Below are 23,513 nucleotides of genomic sequence, written 5' to 3' on the forward strand. Positions count from 1 at the left end.
ATCTTTAGAAGATCTTTAACGATCTTTAGACTTAGATGTCAGCCAGTCTTACTTGTCTTTCCGTTCTCAGACTGTTTCTGTCCATCTCCCACTTCATAGACAGGCACCAGTGAGACGGTGTAGAGGGTGTCTGGCAGGAGGCCTTCCAGAACCGTGGTGGTGGCAGTGGCAGCCACAGTCTCCTTTACATTACACAAACACAACCCAACTATTAACGACTGCCAACATGCCTATACAACCCTGTTTGACTGAAGACACTGTAGTTGTTTACCATATTTTGTGTTTCATAAAACAAACAATATCACACAATACATTGGTATGCTATTTCTTATTTTTGGATGTGAATTGTTGGAGTATTTTCTACACAGTCAGCTAACTGTAAGCTGAGATGCTTCCTACCGGTCCTACCATGCCTACCATGCTCTCATCTCCGCCGGCAGCAGGTACATAGAGGACTTTGTATTCTTTCACTTTCCCGTCGGCCGCCTCCCATTTCACGTTCAGGGTGGTCATGGTGGGGTTGATCACCTGCAGGTTCTTTACTCCACCAAGAGGCTCTGGATAAAACCAAATGTCTTTAATATGGGGTTTCAAACATTTTACTGTATATTCTGGTTATTATATTGATTGAACTGAAGTCAAAATCCTCTTGTCTTCTCTATTGATTGTACTCTAAAATTATACATCTATTGGGAGAATGTTGTGCGTGTTCTCTGGCCTTTTTATATGTCTGATGGTTCCAGAGTTCCTGTCGTCGGGTACACTTACTGGTCTTTCCTCGGCCTGAGATGTCTTTGGCCTCTCCGCTGGGGTAAATGGCAGCCACGGTGACAGAGTAGGGAGTGTCAGGCGTTAGCTTCTGGAGGACGACACTGTTCTTCTTCCCTCCTACCTGGGTCTGTTTGGGAGACAACATGTCAACAGTCAGAGTCTTTTCCTATGTCTCTGGGAGGATAGAACATCTCACTTCAAAGTTAAAAGAGCAGCTCATTATAAAGGGCTGACAGATGGATGACAAGTAACACTGTTTCGATGGTTAGCGCTTTCCTCGGCTCTGAGACAAAATGCCATGAAGCTCACTGGCTAGCTACCTCGGCAGTTGAGGCCAAGCAGAGTTCTTCTACACTGTCGCGGGGAAGCCATCCAAACGTGACCAATGTCAACTCCAACTCTATCAAAGCAGCAATTGAGTTTCTCTATAATCAACCAATACATGAATAATTTGTTTACCTGATGCCATTTGCGTGAACAGGGTTGCTCATTCAAACACCTTAGGAGAAAACAATTGCCTTTCTCACACTACTCTGTTCATCAACAAGTAGTGTATAAAAGGGAAGACGAAATGGTCTTGAGGGACACTGGACATCATGGAAGCCTTTTATGTTGCAACATCATGCCGGTTAATGGGCACTACAGTGAGCAACAACTATTGACAGCAGGAAGCTCTAAAGCCATTGAGCGGAAGACATACAATGCAATTTCCATTGTATTCGCTTATATCTGACATATCTACTTAGCATATCCCCTAAGCAACACATCCACTGTTTGTACTTTGACATCCCTAAACCATCATATCAGAGAAAGGCACTTGAGGATCCTCACATCACCCAAGTGTGAATGTCATGCCTGGCTTATATGGCTTATGTTAAATCAACAAGTCTTCAGACCCACAGCAGCAGATGTCTCCATACTGTTTTATGTCTACAGAGATACAGTACTATAATAGCAATAATGTGCTATGATGGGATCGGATATACATGCAACAGCTCTGTCCCATAGTGTCATGTTGAGATCACGGTTTAGAGAACTGACACCTTGTTTGGGGTGCCCTGTCATAACTTCTCAGAGACACTTAGAAAAAATGTTTAACTAGCCAAATTCTTTTCATATTAGCGCATTGTCAACCGAAAGACCCCAAAAAGTTCCTAAAGGAATTCCCAAGCAATTTCCGTCGCTGCTCACAATTAACTTATCAGTTAGGAATGTGGGCTTGGCTGCCAGATACAGTAAGTACACAAACAGACCGGATAGGAAGACAATGTCATAATCAAATGTCAAACTAACGATGTGCAGGAAGACAAAAGAGCCTGTTGTTACTACATTTACATTTTACACTTACAGTAGTGAGTGCATAAATTTTAATTCTGGTCCCCTGTGGGAATTGAACCCACAGACCTGGCGTTGCAAGAGCCACGCTCTGCCAACTGTGCCACACAGGACTACTACTTCCTACTCTTGTCAGTGGGGGGAGACCACTAGTGGGTCCCAAGAGGAAAGGGATTTCATGTCACAATGAACCAATTCAGAGATGCTTCAGTACTTCTATGCACACGGATTTAGCCCTTTGACTTTAAAGGCACAGTTTGGCCGAATTACAAAATGACATATTGGTTTCGTTACCCTGTAAGCAGTCTATGGAAAATATATGACAGCAATCCATTCTTTGGTTTAGTTTTCCTGGCACTATTTCCACATGCTAACATTGTAGCATTTGTGGCACAAATCCCATTGATGTCATGGGACCGATATTAGCCTTTTTTGCACGTCACGTCCAAATCATCCAAAAGTATCTCAAATGTATTGTTGAAAGTCACTTACAGATGATTTTAACATGATGTGCAAAAAATGCTAACATCGGTCCCATGATTTGAATGAGATTTGTGCCATAAATGCTCAAACGTTAGCATGTGGAAACAGTGCCAGGGAAACTAAACCAACGCATAGATTGCTTACAGGTTAAGGAAACCAATATTTTATTTTGTAATTTGGGTGAACTATCCCTTTAAGGTTTTGGGCTGTTTACCTGTTGGCCTTAAGAAGTACTGATGCACAGATTTTCCCAGTTTCATCATTGGGGTTAAACTACTTCAGGCACATTGGAGAAATTACACTGATAACAACTAACATCACCACTCACTTGCAGACCAGAAAGTAAGAACAACCTACTCTAAATTATAGGTGAGTAAACTGAGAGATATCATACCCAGAAGGCATAATTAATCAAGTTAAAGGATTTAGTAGTCAGGACATCATGGGCGGCCAAAGCTTATCAGTTGCTCAAAATACACTCTTAGTTAGTAATTATTCAAATTTTTCAAGCAACTACTGGAGGGTGTGTGACTTACTGAGAGAGCTTTGCCTCCTGCCACAGTTTGGAAGGAGATCTTATAGTTCTGGACGGGGCCTGGGGCGTGGTCCCACTTCACTGTCAGAGTGACCGTGGTCGCGTTGAACACCTGCAAGTTCTGCGGAGGTCCAGTGGGAGCTAGGAACACATTACAAATCAATACACTGACCCAAGACAGTGGTCATGTATATAAAATGGCTGCAGGGCACATGACACAGCCTTTACCAATTCCCAATGATCACTTGGGGGTCATGAAGCTGGATGAAGCAATGACGGTAATGATGGGGGGTGAGATGATGAGAACACATGATTTGGTGACGAGGACACATGATTTGGTGATGAAGTACACATAAGCGACACAAAAGGAGAGTGAAGCAGCCGGTAAGGTTACCATTAAATATGGCACATGCATTTCCAATGATGGGGACATTGATAAAGAAGACATTGTGACATGATGAGGCTTGACATTAAAGACATGAGGAATGACAACGTTGCGGCATGAAAAACGACATTAAATGACATGAGAAATGATATTATGACGAATGGTTGACAATGAGGTGTCTGTGGTGGAACGTCCGGTCCCTGCGGGTCAGTAGTCCCACTTTGAAATTTGCAGCTCTTTAAAGGCACATCAATGCACATGCAGATTATTATTTTTTTAAGTGTGTTTTCCATCAACAACACTTTCATTATCGTTTGCATTACCATAATAATTAAGGTCATGAATATTACAATGACAATGTCCTTCTCCGTTTCAAATAACATACCGGGTGTGGTCATCTTTAACACTGGAAAAAGAGAACGTTAAGAGAACAACAGGTTATTTCAATACGCTGTGGACCACATCTGTGGTCTAACTGGAAAACATGAATGGAATTGATAGGAGGATGACAGAGGAGAAGAAGAGAAGGGTAAACCTACATGTGCGCTGGCTGCCAATCAGGTCCTCACTCTCTGACTCGTCTGGGTAGATGGCCGTGACGGTGACATCATACAGGGTGTCCGGGTCCAGGTTCTCCAGATTATGGGACGTTTCATCACTGTTCAGGATAGACTGGAGAGGGGAGGGGGAGGGGGGGAGTGAGAAAGGGAGAGGGAAAGAGAAAGAGAGAGAAAGCATAAACAGTCACATTTCACCACTCCATTCAATCCTGTCCGCTCTATAGCAGTAGATAGTCCAGTCAACAATCACCGTCGGCTAGCCACTTGATCAACGTACATATTGGAAGTTGTTCTCTCCCTTCTTGGTCCAGCCAATTCGGTAGAGGGCCACGTCAGGGGCCCCGTGTTCCCAGGTGGCCCTGAACGAGGTCTGGGTCACCTCGGACAACTTCAGATTCTGCGGGGCAGGAACAACATCTGTGCACATGGACGGAGATGTGCGAGAGGGAGACGTGATTATTATGAGGAAGTCCTGAGAGATGAGGCAAGGCCATTTCATTCGTCAGAGGGGCTGCGAACCATGTGAGGAACATTTTTGCTGCGAGTCCATTTTGTGGATCAATCGTCAACAAATGGGTTTTTGCGTGTGTGGAAGACAAAATTTCCTCAAATCATCTGTGATTAATGATGAAGAAGGCCCCATGCAGTGAGTGACAGCAGACACACAAACACACAAAGTTTGTCGGCCCATATACAATTAACTAGACTCACACATACACACACACACACACACACACACACACACACACACACACCCTCAGGGAACAGTGGCTTCATGTTTGGGCTTCATCTAGAAAGACAAATGACTGAGGAGAGGCTGAATCCAAGGGGGATCTGTAGACTCAATTCTCACCATACAGACACACTCAATTCTCACCATACAGACACATTCATCTCTAATCGACTGCTCGTCAGCCAAATGATAAATCACACAAACGATTGTGTACCTGTAATGGCTTGTCCAAGCATCGAGTTTCCAACGCCTTCGTCGTAAACTGGGGTGACAGCAACGTCGTACTCAGATTGAGAGATGAGGTTGGTAAGAGGCAGGAATGTTATATCACCATTGACTTCAACCTGGCAGAAAATGGGTATTAGGATTTTAGGATCAACAAACAATTAACAACCGTATTTTTGCTGAACAACTAGAATGAACTACCACTACTAACATTAACAGAAACTCTGATTGTCCCATTTTGAACATTGATGTTAACCAATACAATGTTCTCAAAGTGAAAATCCCCCTCTTTCTTCTCTCCAATTTCTTTCCTTGTTACTTCTAAACGTCATCAGAGCATTTGAGAAAAGCCTTATGAATAATGGTACGTGTCCCTAGAAAAGTCCTAAGGCTATATTGGTAATTCCAGAGGATGTTTAATGGTAGGAAAAACCCTTGAAGTCAAAAAGCTTCCAGCAGAAATGTGGATAAATGTCTCTTTCAATTCAGTTTCCACTTCAAAACTTAGAGAGAAAAAAAATCAAGAAAAAGGTGTCCATAACAGCGATAGTTCTCCAATTGTAACGTAGAGGAAAAATCTGTGGCAACCGACAGGGCAGACCTTAGAACATAAATCCACAGAGAGAGGCTACTTCGGAGACAGCAGCCTTCAGATGTTATCCATGAGAGGATCTGGTTGGATGTATCCAGTGGAGACCCATAGCTCATCCATCAGTCATTTCTGGAGGTTCTTTTGGGGGTGTCCAAAGAGACACCTCCTTCAACATCAATTTTCAGCTTTCTTCACAGCTTGGCGGTCTCTTAAATGTAAGTGAGAAATGATGACGAGTGACGCCAGTGATATATCTCTGAGTCTGTGGCTGGGTGCTGGGGCCAGGGTCTTCTCTGACTGCCAGTAGGCTTCTTTCCCCACATCGACGTGTGCTGGCCTGCCCATGGAGTCAAGATCCCAGTCTACTGAAAGGGCTGCCATTATAACCCACTGACTTCAGTGGCCTTCCCTAAACAGCTAAGCTATCATAGAGAACGTTGAGTTCCTCACTAACACTTTTCCCATGACCTCATGGCACCACTGTAGAACCTTGAGGACAGTATCTGTGTGTCCTAAATGACACCCTATTCCCTATATAGTGCACTACTTTTGACCAGGGCCCATAGGGCTTAACCATACATGTTATTTATTGCTGTAGCTGGAGATTGTGTTTCAAAACCATTCAAATTGAAAGGACAATTCTATATTCGCAACAGGAGCCTGTTTAAATGTGTGGTGCTAGTGTTACCTCTTTGAGCTCTCCTTCATCTGGCTTGTAGGTGATGATGTACTTGAGGACTTTCCCCGGGGAGGCGTCCCATCTGAGCTTCATGGTGCTATGGGTGACACCAGTGATCCTCAGATTACCCGATGGTGGCAAGGGCACTGGGTAAGAGGAATGACAGAGAAAGGGATAGAGAGGGAGGAAGGAAGGAGAGAGTGTGGTAGAGGGGGCAAGGGAGTGAAAGTTAGTGAGTCTTAGACCCATTTGTATTGTAAGGTAGTACACAGTTCTATAGGGTCATGGTGGGAGAAAGAGATGTTGATAAACTCCCATATCTATTGGGTGAAATACCAGTGTGCCATCACTGCAACAAGGGCAACCAGTGAAGAACAAATACCATTGTAAATACAACCCATATTTATGTTTGTTTATGTTCCATTTTGTACTTTAACTATTTGCACATCGTTACAACACTGTATATAGACATAATATGGCATTTGAAATGTCTTTATTCTTTTGGAACTTTTGTGAGTGTGATGTTTACTGTTCATTATTTATTGTATATTTAACTTGTGTGTATTATTTATTTAACTTGCTTCGGCAATATAGACATATGTTTCCCATGCCAATAAAGCACCTTAAATTTAAGAGAGAGAGACAGAAGGAGAGAGAGAGAGAGACAAAGAGAGAGAGAGACACAAAGAGAGACAGAGAAAAGAGGAACATACAGGTGACTCCTTGGTCTATGAGGGGGTTGCTGGCTGCCACTCCATGTAGGGCGAACAGGGTGAGTGTATACGCTGTGTCGGTGATAAGCTCCTTCAGCTGAACATCATTCACATCTGCCCCAACTCGTACCTGCACAGCAAGGGGAGGCAGGAGAGGGGGGAAGTGGAGAGGGAGAGAGAGAGAGAGTGTTAGAGCAGGCCGGACGACAAAGGGGAACAAAACAACAAGACAGGACTTGTCAAAAGGACACTTTTTGAACACCTGGTTAACAGCACTAACTGTGTGTCTCTTAAGGTATGCCTGCCTTGCTGCCTTCAGTCCATACTGAAATCCCTCTAAAGGGTACACTACGTCTTGCCAGCCCTTACAGAAGCCTGCAGTTCAAAATATACAGCATTTGTTGAGATTTTGTTTGGTTAATATCATCTCAATGACTTCACTGGTGAAAAAATCATCTGCACAGGGTCAGCATGAGCTCGTCCTTCCCATTACCCGATGGGTCCAAAGGGTCTGTTTTTTTGTAGGCCTTGCCTGAACACCACTGTAAACGTCCACTTCCTGCTCTGTGCAGAGATCATCATATTGCCATCTGGAATGAGTAAGGCCCCACTAGCAGAGGCCTTGGCTTCAAGGAGTTATAAACTGGATGGGGATATGCTGAACTGGATGGGGATATGCTGATCATGCACATGGAGCTCCTATCCAACGCGTCCTCCACCAGGATGTGTGTGTGTGTGTGTGTGTGTGTGTGTGTGTGTGTGTGTGTGTGTGTGTGTGTGTGTGTGTGTGTGTGTGTGTGTGTGTGTGTGTGTGTGTGTGTGTGTGTGTGTGTGTGTGTGTGTGTGTGTGTGTGTGTGTGTGTGTGTGTGTGTGTGTTCTCCTACTCACCTCTTTCTCCACAGTGGGCACAGTGGCATTGATGGCACGGTAGAGCAGCATATAGCCTGTCGCCCCTTCAGCCTTCTCCCACTTCACCTTAAAGGTGGTCATGGTCTCGTCGTACACAGTCAACTTGATCACCCCGGGTAGTGGCACTGTGGAGAGAGCAGGTAGGAAACCCACAGTTAGTCACCACCAGTCGAAGCTCTCCTCTATCCTGGCACCCCAATAGTGGAACAAGCTCCACCCTAACATCAGGAGAGCAGATTCCCTGCCCATCTTCTGGAAATGTTGGAAAACCTACAACCACAGCTACCCACCTAACTCTAGTCTATTGACATCCACAACACAACCCAGCCACCCACATCTCAGTGTTTACGGCTGAGCCACACTAACAGATTACACAGGAGGGCTCTGGTCAAGAATAGTGCACTATTATAGGGAATAGTGTGCCACTTGGGATGCAAACGTCAGTGGTGAAAAGTACTTAAGTAAAAATACTTTGAAGTACGAGTAGTTTAAGTCGTTTTTTGGGATTATCTGTAATTTACTAATATTTTTCCCAACTTTTACTTCATCTACATTCCTAAAGAAATAATGTACTTTTTACTCCATACATTTTCCCTGGAACTGAAAAGTACTCATTTCATTTTGACAGGAAAATGGTCCAATTCACACTCTTATTAAAAGAACATCCATGGTCATCCCTACTGCCTCTTATCTGGCGGGCTCACTAAACACAAATGCTTTGTTTGTAAATTGTGTTGGAATGTGCCCCTGGCTATCTGTAAATAAAAATGATGTAATAAATTAATATTAGGAATTTGAAATGATTTATACTTTTACTTTGACTTTTGATACTTAAGTATATTTTGGCAATTCCATTTACTTTGATACTTAAGTATATTTAAAACAAAATACTTAAAATCTTTTACTCATTTAGTATTTTACTGGGTGACTTTTACTTGAGTCATTTTCTATTAAATGATTTTACTCAAGTATGACAATTGAATACGTTTTCCACCACTGATCAACGTGTTAGCTTAAACTGACATATAAAGGAAACTATGGTGATCTCACCCTACTATTGCGGTGTCCAAGTGGCGGGCGACAAAACAATAACCATGCTTTATGAGAGTGAGAAATATCTTAGAACATCCACCATGTAAATCAAAGGGACACATTTCAAAAAGTAACAACGTCCACTATTAAGTACAAATAGAACAATGAAAGTGGTCAGTGTATTTAACCATCATGTGAAATTATGTCAGTTTTCTTAAGACACTTTTAATGAGGCCAAGAATGAGAGAACAATGGTTATTCTCCTCATAAGAAGTCCCCACTTGTGCCTTTTCCAATGGGAAACCTTATGGGAACTTGTTCTTTAACACTTTACTGCCACCAATCAGATATACACCCAATATAACCCTGGTGGTGTAAACAACATTGTTTAATACGCCACTAAGAGCAACATAAACAAGTTCCATCCATGTTCAACCCATTTAAAACAGCCTAATGAGCATGGAGGGCGGGGATGTAGCTAATTTCAGCATTGTATACCGTAATGAAACATGCGCTCCTACACCAGTGGAACTCCTTGGAGCGGCGTTGCTATCCCCACATTAAAGCTCCCTTTTAATCATCCCTGAGGGCAACCGACAGACGTCTTTGTGAAACTCATCTCATTTCACTTCCTGTGTATCACTGAAGCTCTGGTGAGTCATTCAACTTCCAAATAAGGCTATTGGATTGGCTGAACCGGGCCACCTTTCCAGGAAGTGATTACAAGATTTACTCTGGGTAATTGGGACGAGGTTGTGTGAGGAAACAGAGAAAGGGGAATACAAAACAGAGAGGAGAGGGAGCAGAACAGCTGCAACACTTACAGGTGGTTTCAGTGCCCTTCAGTGGCTCTTCGCTGGTCTCCCCTCCGGTCACAGAGAAGACGTTGATCGCATACTCAGTCAGAGGGGTCAGCTTGGTCAGGACCACAGTGGTGACCGTCCCATCGACAATCATCTGAGGAGTGCAAAGGAACACGGTCGTTATGCAGGAAACCCCACCTCAAAATCCAAGTATAACAGGATGATGATCCAAAAAGCTGAGCAGAAAATAAACAGCAACCTCAGATTCGTCATGGGATTATATTGGAATTACAGCAGGTCAAAAGCAAATGTTCCAACTAATACGGCACACATTTAGGAAACCCAAAACAAAACTAACATCTTCTCGCACACATACTCTCTCTTCAAAATTTCAGAGGGCTATCCAAAATAACGGAGCACATATCATCAAATGCAAAGTGAAATCTGATTTATTTGTGTGAAGAAGCTTTTTGGGGTCCAATGCAAGCATTTGAAATGAGGGAGAATGGATGGATAGCCAATAATCCGTTTCTAGCAGGAGAAGTTATGTAACAAGTCTAAACTACAGGCCTATCTCAAACCTCCCCTTCAACACATGGCCTCTCATGAACTTTCCGAACCCTTCCAGTCAGGCTTCCGGGCTATGCATTGCACTGAAACTGCCTTGGCAAAGGTAGTGAACAACCTCCTCTGTGCTGCTGATGCTGTCAACATCTTCATCCTTATCCTCCTGGGCTTGTCTGCAGCATGTGATATATATTGCAGCATGTGCCATTATATTTTAACTGACCGCATGGAGAGGCTTCTTGGAGTTTCCGGAACACTCCTTGCCTAGTTCCACTCCTATATATCTGATAGACAACAGTTTGTCTAATGTGGCAACTGCAGGTCTGCCCCTGCCCCTGCCCCTGTATCACAAGGTGTCCCACAAGGCTCAGTGTTAGGTCCATTGCTGTTTAGTATTTACATGCTATCCCTTGGCCAGATCCTCTGTCAATTTGAACTCAGATTCCACTGTTATGCAGATGACACACGAATCCACATCCACACAAACCCCAACTCCACTATGTCACCCTCCTCTGTTGTAGACTGTCTCCGTGAATTGAAAACTTGGATGACCAATAACTTTTTAAAACTCAAACGACGACAAAAACAGAGATCATGCTCATGGGCCCCAACTCCCTCATCAAGAATCTAGGCGAACTCAACATGACAATTAACGGCTGCATCATCCACACCAACTCCACAGTCAGGAACCTTGGTGTTACATTTGACCCCACTCTGTAATTTCAACCCCACGTCCAGAACATCACCCTTCTTCCACCTCAAAAACATCTTACAACTCAGACCCTCTCTCACTGACCCCAATGCTGAAACGAATGCTGAAACCTTCATTCACGCCTTTGTTTTATCACGCCTGGACTACTGTGTTCGCCATTCTCTATGGACTCCCCGCTAAAACACAGTACAGACTTCAACATATTCAAAATTCAGCTGCAGGAGTCCTCACACACATCAGACCACATCAGACCACATCAGACATCACCCCCACCCTCATCAAATTCCATTGGCCCCAGTTCAAAATAGGTCCCTCCTTAAATTGCTCATGCTCACCTACAAAGCACTCACTTCCGCACACCTACACTCCCACCTGTTCACTGCGCTCCTCTGACACTAGCCTCATCACCATCCCTCGCACCAGGCTCTGCTCCATGTGAGACCGGGATTTAGCAGTTCAGCCCCCCAAAACTGGAACTCCCTCCCTCTCCATGTCAGAACCTCACAATCCATACACATATTCACCTCCACACTAAAGACACACCGCTTCACACGGGCTTACCCACATTCTCTGTTGTCTTAGCTTTTATCCTCTGTCTAGTTCACACACCTGGTTAATCTGTTATCATGTTTAGTGTACTCCATGGTTAGTCTGTCCTCATGTTGAGTGTACTTTTAAATACTTATTGCTTTTTATCCTGCTGATTTTATTGTGTATGAAAAGTGTCTTTGGGAGTCAAGAAAAGTGCTTAAAATGCAATGTATTATTAAACTGACTGGGTCTGGTCTTAGGTTGAGGCCTAGTGGAAAGTCTTTGGTCTCGCTTTCAGACAGGGCTCACTAGAACCACCCAAACCCTGACGAGGGCCAATGAAAGCAAAGCATGGAATAGATCCATTCCTGTATTTCTAAGGACATAAATGACGGAAGGTTAAGTGAAACTGAATGCAGGTCTGCCTCAGCCACTGTTGTCCACTTCTCAAGGGTGTGAAGAGAGCCAAATGAATCTGATCAACATGATGAAACGGCTCGATGATGACAACTAGGTGGATTTAAGCAAACAATTCACTGTGGATAACACTTGATAACCATGAAATCTCCTGTTAGGCAGCATAGAAGGCAGTTCCTCCTTCAGAAACTCCTGGATAAACAGAGTGAAATGAGGCCGCTGCCAAAGTGGCCCTGATCAACTCTGGCAAGACGAACCATGGAGGTCTGAGAGAGGCATTCAGAACAAAATGAATAATACAGCCAATTCTCTGTCATACACTCGACTGCATATTTATTTGGACAGTGAAGCAAAACATTTCATTTGGCTCCAGCATTAGGATTTCAATCAAATGTTTCATATTAGGCGACAGTACAGAAAGTCACCTTTAATTTGAGGGTATTTTCAAACATATCTGTTTTAATGTTTAGAAATTAAAGCACTTTATGTATCTAGTCCCTCCATTTCACGAGGTAAAAAGTATTTGGACAAAATGTCTTACATTTGTATTAAAGTAGTCAAAAGTTTAGCATTTGTTCCCATATTCCCAGAGCGCAATGACTACATCCAGCTTGTGACTCTACAAATTTGTTGGATGCATTTGCAATTTGTTTTGGTTATGTTCCAGATTATGTTCCAGATTATGTTCCAGATTATGTTGTGCCCAATAGAAATGTATGGTAAACAATGAATTGTGTCATTTTGGAGAAACTTTTATTGTAAATAACAAACTAATATGTTTCTGAATACTTCTACATGAATGTGGATGCTACCATGATTACGGATAATGATGAATGAATCGTTAATAGTGATGAGTGAGAATGTTACAGAGGCACAAAGATCATACCAACCAAGACATGCTAACTTCTCACCATTACCAATAAAAGGGGAGGTTAGAATATTTTTTGGGGGTATGATATTTACGCCTCTATAACATTCTCACTTCACCGATACTGATAGACTTCATATGTATATACTGTATTCTAGTCATGGCTCATCCTATATAACTACTGCTGTACACACCTTTTCTATTCATATACTGTCTATACACACCATTCACATACATACAGTGCTTGACTTGGACTGAAATAGGTGCTGGTACTCATGTTTGGTACTGTTTATATTTAGGTGGAGGAGCTCAACAATACTTTTGAGCTAATATTTTATAGGAGCAGCGCTCCCGCTGCCGCTCCTCAGGCAGTCGAAAATTTGAAGCTAATTTCCTGCAATTCTATCCATTTTGACATGGGGTTTTGTACTGCGTATTTATATACTGTCACGACTTCCGCCGAAGTTGGTCCCTCTCCTTGTTCGGGCGGTGTTCGGCGGTCGAAGTCACCGACCTTCTAGCCATCGCTGATCCACTTTTCATTTTCCATTGGTTTTGTCTTGTCTTCCATCACACCTGGTTCCAATCCCATCAATTACATGTTGTGTATTTAACCCTCTGTTTCCCCTCGGTGATTGTTCTTTGTAAGTGTTTGTGCACGTTTGTCCTGGCGTGCGTAGGCTATTGTACCCATTTGTTATATCTGTTATGTTTCCCGGTGAGTTTTTGTCTAATAAACTGCGCCGCTGGAAACACAGTTCTCCCTTGCGTCTGACTTCTCTGCCGCCAGTACGCACCCTCTTACACATACTGTATTCTCAACATAGCTCATTCTATTAGTTCTACTACTGTACATTGCATTTTAGTTCAATTGTTTATACACGCCGCAATATTTATTTATATACTGGATTCTTTCGATAGATCACTCTAATATACAGTCTCTAACGCTGTACATAACATTCGTAGTATATATTGTGTAAATTCATCCGGTGTATTTACATATAGATCGCATTTGGATTACTGTTACAGTGCTATTTGGATATTAATTGGATTCGTTCCGACATTTCTTGACTTATTTATTCAATTTGTATTATTATTATTATTATTATTATTGTTATTATTATTATTATTATTATTATTGTGTACTGTTTGACATTTTACTGCATTGTTAGCACTAGTAACATAAGCATTCCGCTGCACCCGCTACATCTGCTAAACTGTGTATACGACCAATAAACTTGATTTGATTCGATTTTGAGTGTACTGTATCTAAACCAGGTGTGAGAGCTGTGAGAGCTGACGCTCTTCAGTTCAAATGCAGTAAACTTGGAGAGATGTGCTGAACTTGGAGAGGTGAGGTAAGTGAGGTACAGTACTGTAGGCTATAGGCTTACCTGTTCGGTGATTCCTCCCACCACGGGCATGTAGTCGATGCGGAATTTTTCCACAGGACCTTCAGGCCCGGTCCAGGTAGCACGGAATGAGTGGTGGGTTACCTCGGAGGTCACCAGGTTAGTGGGCGGGTCCAGGCCCCCTGCACGAGAAGCGGCGGGAATGTGAGCAAACACGTCAAATATTTAATGCACTGAACACTCTCACAAATCTCTCCCGAACACCTTAGCCTCATTGTCACAGGGCTGTTGGAGCTGTTTCTATATATCAGACAAAAGTCTTCTTTAGGAAATAGTTTCCCTCCCCGTGTGATAAATCACCATTGTGTTTCCTCCTAAATTTGATTTAAGGACAGGAGTGCGTCCAAAAAACGAAAGTTTCCATCAAATGGGTGGACCTTATGTAACATAAGTGAAGAAACTCAATTTATCAAGTGTGTGAGGCAACCTTCGAGACAAAATCCAAGTGTTGGCGTTCAATCCGTCCTTTTATTGGCTCGTCTCATCAATCATGCTGCTCTTATTGCTATTCTCTACCTTCTATGCTAATCCATTTATGCAACTGATGGGAGATATCAGTACAGCTTGTTCTCGGTGACAGATTAAATTGCTTTCTAATGCCTGCTCTCTGCCATCTGTGCTGCTTTTGGCATATTAGATTAGAAAGACCCCTAACCGCTGTACCAAGTACAATACACAGCTTGACTCAGGGGAATCATTTTACAATAGCAAAACTTTAAGTTGAGCATTGCTTCACAAATCCATGTTTCTCTCAGTGATTGGGAAAGAGTTAGAGAGAGAGAGAGAGAGAGAGAGAGAGAAAGAGAGAGAATTAGAGAGAGAGAGAGATGGCCTTACAGTACCTGGACCCTTCACACTGTTACAGAGGTTGATGGTGAGCTCATCCACTATGTCCAGCAGGAAGGAGAAATCATTCACATTGTACATGTGAATCTCATCTGGGTCGGAGGCAATGGATCTTAACTCATTCTCATCAGCGTTCTTCACACCTAAAAGTCACACAACACCACAATATTAACATATGTGGGGTCTGGACAAAAAGACTCTGTCTTTTTCATGCAGTCCAAGCGTTGAAAACCTTCGCATTGTAAAATGTCTGTTTTCACTTGACATGGTCACGACCTGGTGGTTAGCTGAACCATGACAGATTTAGAGTTATACACTAGGAGTGTCACTCACCGATGGCGTAGAGCTCGATGTTCTCATCCCTGAGCACCTGGGAGTTGGTGATGATCTCGTCCTGCGACTTGCCGTCAGTGATGAGCACACCGATCTTGCGCGAGTCCTTACGCAGTCCCACGTTGGACTTGAAGTTGTTCGTGAGGATATAGTTCAAGGCCATACCTACAGAGAGACATTCGAGAGATTGTTTAGAGGCCCAGTGCAGTATATTATTTTATATAATTTCCACAAGTTGGAATAATACTGTGAAATTATGAAAATTATGATAATGCCATTTTAGTGTAAGAGCTGTTTGAAAAGACTGTTTTGGTGGGATGGAGTTTTGGCCTTCCTGGTGACATCATTAGGCGGTAAATTAGTTAATAGACTAAGGCTAGAGAGTTCCAAACCTCTCTGAAAATAACAGATAGTTTTCAGTTTTCCCCTCCCCAACTCAGACCTCTCCCAGACAGTCCTACACAAATTATTGGTTGAGAAATTAATCTTTGCTAAGAAGCTATTTTTGTTTATTTTTTACCATTTTCATTTAAAACAATCACACTGGGCACTTAATTGTTAGCCCGAAATGATTTGATATTGAGATAAAAACATCTGCCTTGGACTTTTATCATGATTAAGTTAAGTGAAGTTATTTTAAGGTAAGTTAAGTTAGGTTAGGTTTTTTAAAAACAGATGACAGCTCGGAGTTATCCCTTCATTTGATGATACGTCACCTGTCATGGTGTTTCCCCCTTTGTAGGGCAGGTCAGCCACAGCTTTGAGCAGACCATCCCGGGTTGAGTGGGCATTCAAATGCCACTCAGTCTTGGGGTCTCCACTGTACTGAACCATACCTGGAGACACACACAACAGCATGAGACTATACCTACCTCCAATCAAAGTGATTGTTCAGAATATAACATTGATTTTCAATTATGGCATCAAGTCCAGATCAAACTCAATTGAGTTGGATGATGAACCTATGCCATCGTACACATTGCTAATGGGGATTTGATCAAAAGAAAGATTACCGATCATGACTCTATCAGGGCCGATGTCAAAGACACCAACGATGCGAGCGATGAAGGCGCGGATGGTTTTGAAGTTCAGACGGCCAATACTCCATGAGCCATCGACCAGCAGGATGATGTCAGCCTTGGCCTGGCTCTTACACTTGGCTTCTGTAAGGGGTGGAGGAGAGGGCGGTGAAAGGGAGGCCTGATACCATAGACACCCCTCGGATGTGACCACTTAGTACAGTCCATGTAGTGTGACAGTAGAGAGGATGTGTGTAGGAAGGGACGAGGAGAGGGGTGCCAAAGAACAATAGAATATATATATTTTTAAACAGTTTCAGACAGACATGCACAGGCAAAATACACACACCAAATACAGATATCAACAAGCAGGAGGCAGAAAGGCATTACAAATATCACAATAACTATACTCAAAAACTATACGTACTATACAATAATGTTTCTACAATAAACTATCTATTGCTTCAACACGTTTTGCAGCAGTATTTTTCTCTTGCGGGGGGGGCATCAACTATTTTCTTTCCCCTGGGGGGTCCATCTTCTTTTTCCCCCTCTTTTTTTCTGTGTATATCCAAAAGGCCTTTTGTGGCCTGCGGCTCTTCGGGATGCTCGTGGGGTTTCTGTCGTTGGGTTTGTCCCCTGCCTCTGAACAACAAGAGCAACCAGCTCACAGACGATATACGAGAGACTCCTCTCCCCGAGTTATCGCACATTCCGGCTGTGCTCGCTACTCGACACCTGTGGGGGTGAAAGGGTGGTTGCTCGCTCGCCCTGCAGCCGAGCGAAAGGACCCAGAGGCGTTCAGACACGGAGCTATGCAATCTGCCCGCTGTATCTGCAATTGAAAACAGGTTAGAGGAGACAAACATTTACCCACTTTCTTTACTGCAGCATGGAGAAACAGGTGCTTGACGATGTGTGGGGGATAGCCCCTCGTAAAATGTGTATCTGGTTATATATGGAAGCAGTTTGTTTGAGTTACACAACGAAGGGTAAACAAAACGCTCGTAAGCTCAATGTAAGTCTATGAGACATTCCCCATCAAAACCACCTGTCATCAACTGAGACAGTAAGACGCTGTAGAGGCGTATTAACGACTTAAGTCTTGTCATGGTGGACTGGAACGTCCCTAGCTCTGCTCTGATCGGTGCGGTGGGCAGTGTGTCACTGTGTGTCAGTGTGTCTGCTCCCCATTACTGAGAGGAATTTCGGGCCAAGGTCAGCAGCTCTCTTAGGGTCTTTTATGAGAAACATTTTCCTAGCTGCAAAGAGCTGTGTTCCGCGGCAGCCCGGGTGCACTGCATACTCTCCTGGTTGTAAAACATCTCTAATTAAAAGCAGAGAAACGTTTTTTTTCCATTACTAACTTTTTTTTGCGACGTAAAAATGAGAAATATGAACTTTTGCATGTCAGGAAGGATTAAGGAAGAAACAATATGGCTGCTGGGTCAAATGGGCACAGTGATGAGAAATATTTGTTTGTGGCAAAAGATACACAAACATGTTTGGCATGCTGAACGTTTGGAGTTGTGGGGGAGTGTAAGTCATCACACAGTGGCACTGCAAGAAAAAGGAGGTCAAGACATATCACCCATAATTAATTCATCCTAGAAATATCATAATGTCTTGCTTATCACCATGCGTGATGAGTATCATATGTACCATATGAAATTTGGTACCCTGGTTCAGTTACCTGGAGCGTTTGTGAGAATTCTACAGAATATGTTTTGCTTTCACGAGACCAGAAAAAAGAATTGTTTCTCGTGCGATTAGCAAGACGCACATTCTCCATGACGTTAGCGAGCTAGCTTGTTTATAACGGGCAAAAAAGTTCCACCCGACTCGCGCTGCCGCGTCACAGTACCTGGTACTCTGGTCCTGGATCTTGGACCACCTACTCACGCAGGTCCAGGATTCGTTTCAGCCAGTGTTCGATCGCGTTTCGCACATGCTTTAAAGCGCGATCAGGGTACCAAACGCTCCAGGATCCGAATCATAGGGGGATTTTTGAAAGTGCCTTTAACATGATATGAGGCATAAAAAAGGCCATTGGAGCCAAACAGCTATAAGTGATTAGTACTCATTAGAATTGATGGCAGTGTGATGTGGTGCTTTATTCCAATGTGTTTGTGATGTGGATTAGTTTCGACAGACACATAATTCCCTATAATGGGATGATTAGCGTCATACTGTAACTCGCAGTGGGAAAGCCGTTCCTCTGCTCTACTAACGCGGATGGGAACAGAGATGGGCTGTGGCTGGGACACTGTGTGTCTGTGGTTTGGTCTGTGTTTCTATCTGAGTGGTTGTTCTGTGGCTGCCTCCAGTACGGCTCCCCTATTCCCTATATCGTGCACTGCTCTGGTCAAAGCTAGGAAATGAGGTGCCCTTTAGGATGCAACAAATGTCTGTTTTGTCGGTCGTCGGTTACGTTATGGTATTGTAAGGTTTTACCGTTCCAAGGTTCCAATGGGACATCGGGTGCATCAGAGAGGGTAGTCTTCTCCTCTCCAGCCAGTGCAGCAGAATGGCCTCCATCAAACATTCCAAACACTGCTACAGAGTACTTGGTTCCGGCCCTGATGAGATGGAGAGATGAGATTCAAATGACTATAGTCAATAGTAGTGCACCATATGGAATAGGGTGCTATTTGGGACGCAGGAAATGTCTCAAGGCAGAAGACTTCCTGTCTGAGGTTATAACTTCCTGTCTCTCACCTGAGCTCCTCTAACACCACAGTGTTGTCATAGGGCCCAACCAGCAGCTCTCCCAGGTCGATATCATTGCCACTGGGGTGGAATGTGACCTTGTAGCCACGCACATCTCCAGGGGCTGCATCCCAGGAGACTCTGAAGCTGGTCTTGCCAGGGTCTGAGGTCTTCAGGTTTCTGGGAGCTTTGTAAGGTGACACTATGAGAGGACAGACAAATAGAGAAACCATATCAGTTCAAATTCAAGGGAGAAAAGTACTAACGTAATAACTTCAACTTTGGCAACACTAGTCTTTTTTCATTGAGATCAGCCAACACACATTCCAGTCAGTTTCTCATTAGTCCATAATACAAGTCTTGAGTCCCAAATGGCATCCTATGCCCTATATAGCGTACTACTTTTCGACAGAGCCATATGCACGTCAACAGTAGTGCACTACTAGTAAGTGGTAAGATCTCTCTCTCTCTCTCTCTCTCTCTCTCTCTCTCTCTCTCTCTCTCTCTCTCTCTCTCTTCTCTCTCCTCTCCTCTCTCTCTCTTCTCTCTCTCTTCTCTCTCTCTCCTTCTCTCTCTCTCTCTCTCTCTCTCTCTCTCTCTTCTTCTCTCTCCTCTCCTTCTCTCTCTCTCTTCTCCTCTCTCTCTCTCTCTCTCTCTCTCTCTCTCTCTCTCTCTCTCTCTCTCTCTCTCTCTCTCTCTCTCTCTCTCTTCCTCTCTCTCTCTCTCTCTAATATATATATTTTTATACTTTTATTTAACTTTGTGTGTTAAATATATGTGTGTATTAACCAAGTCTCTGAGGTGTCCTTAGTGAAAGATACCTGCCCCACACCCACAGTGTTTCCCACTGCACCCTACTGTCTCTCATCTCATGGGGTTGAATTATGGACCAACGTACGTGTCGTTCCTACTCCTTGCCTTGCTTTTCCTTCTCCCCGCTTGTAGATGGGGTGCACCGTGATGTCATAAGTGGTCACGGGCGTCAGTCGCTTCAGCACAGTGGAGGTGGAGGTGCCAGGAACCTTGGCGAACATCTCTTTGCCGCCATCGGTGGGTACGTATGTCACTCGGTAGTTGATGACTTTCCCCGGTGCCGCCATCCACGTTATCTTCATGCTTCGCTCGGTCTCATCGGACACAGTCAGAGCCTTTGCAGCAGCAGACACTGAGGACAGAGAGGAGGAGAATGTTCGATTCGTAGCGAGGATGTTGAGAAAAATGATCTAAACGAGAGTTTGACTCATATCCCCAAATCTGTTTATCTTAAAGGCCCAGTGAAGTCAAAAAAGTGATTTTCCTGTGTTTTAGATACAGTTGAAGTCGGAAGTTTACATACAATTAGGTTGGAGTCATTAAAACTCGTTTTTCAACCACTCCACAAATTTCTTGTTAACAAACTATAGTTTTGGCAAGTCAGTCAGGACATCTACTTTGTACATGAACCAAGTCATTTATACAACAATGGTTTACAGACAGATTATTTCACTTATAATTCACTGTATCACAATTCCCGTGCGTCAGAAGTGTACATACACTAAGTTGACTGTGCCTTTAAACAGCTTGGAAAATTCCAGAAAATGATGGCATGGCTTTAGAAGCTTCTGTTCGGCTAATTGACATCATTTGAGTCAATTGGAGGTGTACCTGTGGATGTATTTCAAGGCCCACCTTCGAACTCAGTGCGTCTTTGCTTGACATCATGGGGAAATCAAAAGAAATCAGCAAAGACCTCAGAAAAAAAATTGTAGACCTCCACAAGTCTGGTTCATCCTTGGGAGCAAGAAGGTACCAAATGCCTGAAGGTACCACGTTCATCTGTACAAACAATAGTACGCAAGTATAAACACCATGAGACCATGCAGCCGTCATACCGCTCAGGAAGGAGACGCATTCTGTCTCCTTAGAGATGAATGTACTTTGGTGCGAAAAGTGCAAATCAATCCCAGAACAACAGCAAAGGCCCTTGTGAAGATGCTGGAGGAAACAGGTAAAAAAGTATCTATATCCACAGTAAAACGAGTCCTATATCGACATAACCTGAAAGGCCACTCAGCAAGGAAGAAGCCACTGCTCCAAAACTGCCTTAAAAAAAGCCAGACTATGGTTTGCAACTGCACATGGGGACAAAGATCGTACTTTTTGGAGAAATGTCCTCTGGTCTGATTAAACAAAATTAGAACTGTTTGGCCATAATGACCATCATTATGTTTGGAGGAAAAAGGGGGATGCTTGCAAGACGAAGACACCATCCCAATCGTGAAGCACGGGGGTAGCAGCATCATGTTGTGGGGGTGCTTTGCTGCAGGAGAGACTGGTGCACTTCACAAAATAGATGGCATCATGAGGGAGGAAGATTATGTGGATATTTTGAAGCAACATCTCAAGACACCAGTCAGGAAGCTAAGCTTGGTCGCAAATGGGTTCTCCAAATAGACAATGACCCCAAGCATACTTCCAAAGTTGTGGCAAAATGGCTTAAGGACAACAAAGTCAAGTTATTGGAGTGGCCATCACAAAGCCCTGACCTCAATCCTATAGAACATTTGTGGGCAGAACTGAAAAAGCATGTGCGAGCAAGGAGACCTACAAACCTGATTCAGTTACACCAGCTCTGTCAGGAGGAATGGGCCAAAATTCACCCAACTTATTGTGGGAAGTTGTGGAAGGCTACCCGAAATGTTTGACCCAAATTAAACAATTTAAAGGCATGCTACCAAATACTAATTGAGTGTATGTAAACTTCTGACCACCTGGGAATGTGATGAAAGAAATAAAAGCTGAAATAAATCATTCTCTCTACTATTATTCTGACATTTCACATTCTTAAAAAAAAGTGGGATCCTAACTGACCTAAGACAGGGAATTTTTACTCGGATTAAATGTCAGGAATTGTGAAAAACTGAGTTTAAATGTATTTGGCTAAGGTGCATGTAAACTTCAGACTTCAACTGTATATTTGCACACTATGAGGTTGGAATAATAATGTGAAGTTTTTTAAATGATGATAATGCCCTTTTAGAGTAAGAGCTGTTTGAAAAGGCCGCCAGAAATGTCAACCTATTTTGGTGGTATGGAGTTTTGGCCTGCCTGGCGACATCACCAGGCGGTATAAGTCAATAGACCAATAATAAACAGTTTCGAACCTCTCTGCCAATAACAGCTAGTTTTCAGGTAACATATCCCTCCCATTAGGCTCATCCAATTAGGACCCTTCACTCAGACCGCTACCAGACAGTCCTAGCAAAATTCTGTCTTGAGAAATTGCTCTTCGCTAAGAAGCTATTTTTGTTTCTTTTTTTACCATTTTAATTGAAAACAATCACAGTAAGGTACTTAAGTGTTACCCAGAAATAAATGGATATTTTGAAGAAAAAAAACAGCTGCATTGGACCTTTAACTTTCCCTTTCCCCTATTGTGAATGAAGCTAAGCTCCATAGACCATGTAATAAGGTGCATTTGTTCCACCATTTCGGCACGCAAGAATAGTCAAACCAAAGGCAATCCTTCCAAACAGTTAATTATCCCAGGAAAAAAAGGCGGACCACTAGTTTTCATTCGTTCACTGGGAGGATTGTTATTGGCGGAAAAAACATGACCTCCAACTTCTCAATGTGTTGATTGACCTGAATGAACCTGTAACCCCGTTACCGGAGATCCATTGGTTCCGCTGTGCGAACGTAATGAGGTAAGCACGGATATGAAAGGTGAGGTCTCCTGAGAATGTCTCAAGGTTATTTACTGTTCAAAATATGCTTGACTTGGCCTGCCAGAGTCAATAAACTAATTACTTTCCATATCTACAAATGTCTAATCAAACCATCTCACTGGTTCCTCAATTGTTTGAGGACATTTCCATCAATGTGATTTCCCATGTGTAGGATAGAGGGATGTGTGGTGGATTTGATAGTGTGTCTAAATACTGCTCCCACGCACCCTAACGGCAGTATACAGGACACATTACACCAGGTGCCAACAAATGCATAATAAAAAAATAAAAAATCCCCTCCACAAAAGTAGATTCTAGAACACATAATGCATAATAACTGTCACCACCTCAGCTTTCCACTGCAAACCACAGCTTAGAAATGATATTTTTCCAAAATACCCGACACCAAGACAAAAGAGTTCCAGAGAGTGAGGATGATGAGCACTGGCGTGGAATATTTTCATATTTTATCAATTTGTTTAAAACAAAATCTCAATCTAGGGACTGGCATAGTGCAATTGTATGAAAATATATGTGATGGCCCAGGGAGAGTTTCAAACCGTTCGACAGATCTACAAAATGCTTCATGGATACATCCAAACCGCCACAACTAACACCACTTCCGTGACTCATTAC

General features: G+C 43.1%; 1 protein-coding gene across 1 annotated transcript in view; it reads right to left on the reverse strand.

Moving 5' to 3' along the window:
* Nucleotides 1–23,513, reverse strand: part of LOC111973367 (collagen alpha-1(XII) chain-like) — a 101,403-nt gene that overhangs the window by 55,241 nt on the left and 22,649 nt on the right. Inside the window, exons 15-33 of the mRNA XM_070446482.1 lie at nt 20,069–20,335; nt 19,180–19,372; nt 18,916–19,040; nt 16,456–16,605; nt 16,159–16,278; nt 15,443–15,607; nt 15,106–15,252; nt 14,246–14,385; nt 9,778–9,910; nt 7,901–8,046; nt 7,012–7,141; nt 6,308–6,444; nt 5,017–5,146; nt 4,347–4,486; nt 4,049–4,181; nt 3,895–3,915; nt 3,126–3,265; nt 769–898; nt 409–557 (exon numbers count right to left, since the gene is read on the reverse strand). Of these exons, the coding sequence (XP_070302583.1) occupies nt 409–557; nt 769–898; nt 3,126–3,265; nt 3,895–3,915; nt 4,049–4,181; nt 4,347–4,486; nt 5,017–5,146; nt 6,308–6,444; nt 7,012–7,141; nt 7,901–8,046; nt 9,778–9,910; nt 14,246–14,385; nt 15,106–15,252; nt 15,443–15,607; nt 16,159–16,278; nt 16,456–16,605; nt 18,916–19,040; nt 19,180–19,372; nt 20,069–20,335 (2,696 nt within the window). The remainder of the gene's footprint in view (nt 1–408; nt 558–768; nt 899–3,125; nt 3,266–3,894; nt 3,916–4,048; nt 4,182–4,346; nt 4,487–5,016; nt 5,147–6,307; nt 6,445–7,011; nt 7,142–7,900; nt 8,047–9,777; nt 9,911–14,245; nt 14,386–15,105; nt 15,253–15,442; nt 15,608–16,158; nt 16,279–16,455; nt 16,606–18,915; nt 19,041–19,179; nt 19,373–20,068; nt 20,336–23,513) is intronic.

The sequence above is a fragment of the Salvelinus sp. IW2-2015 genome, linkage group LG14 (genome assembly GCF_002910315.2).
Source record: "Salvelinus sp. IW2-2015 linkage group LG14, ASM291031v2, whole genome shotgun sequence".
Lineage (NCBI taxonomy): Eukaryota > Metazoa > Chordata > Actinopteri > Salmoniformes > Salmonidae > Salvelinus > Salvelinus sp. IW2-2015.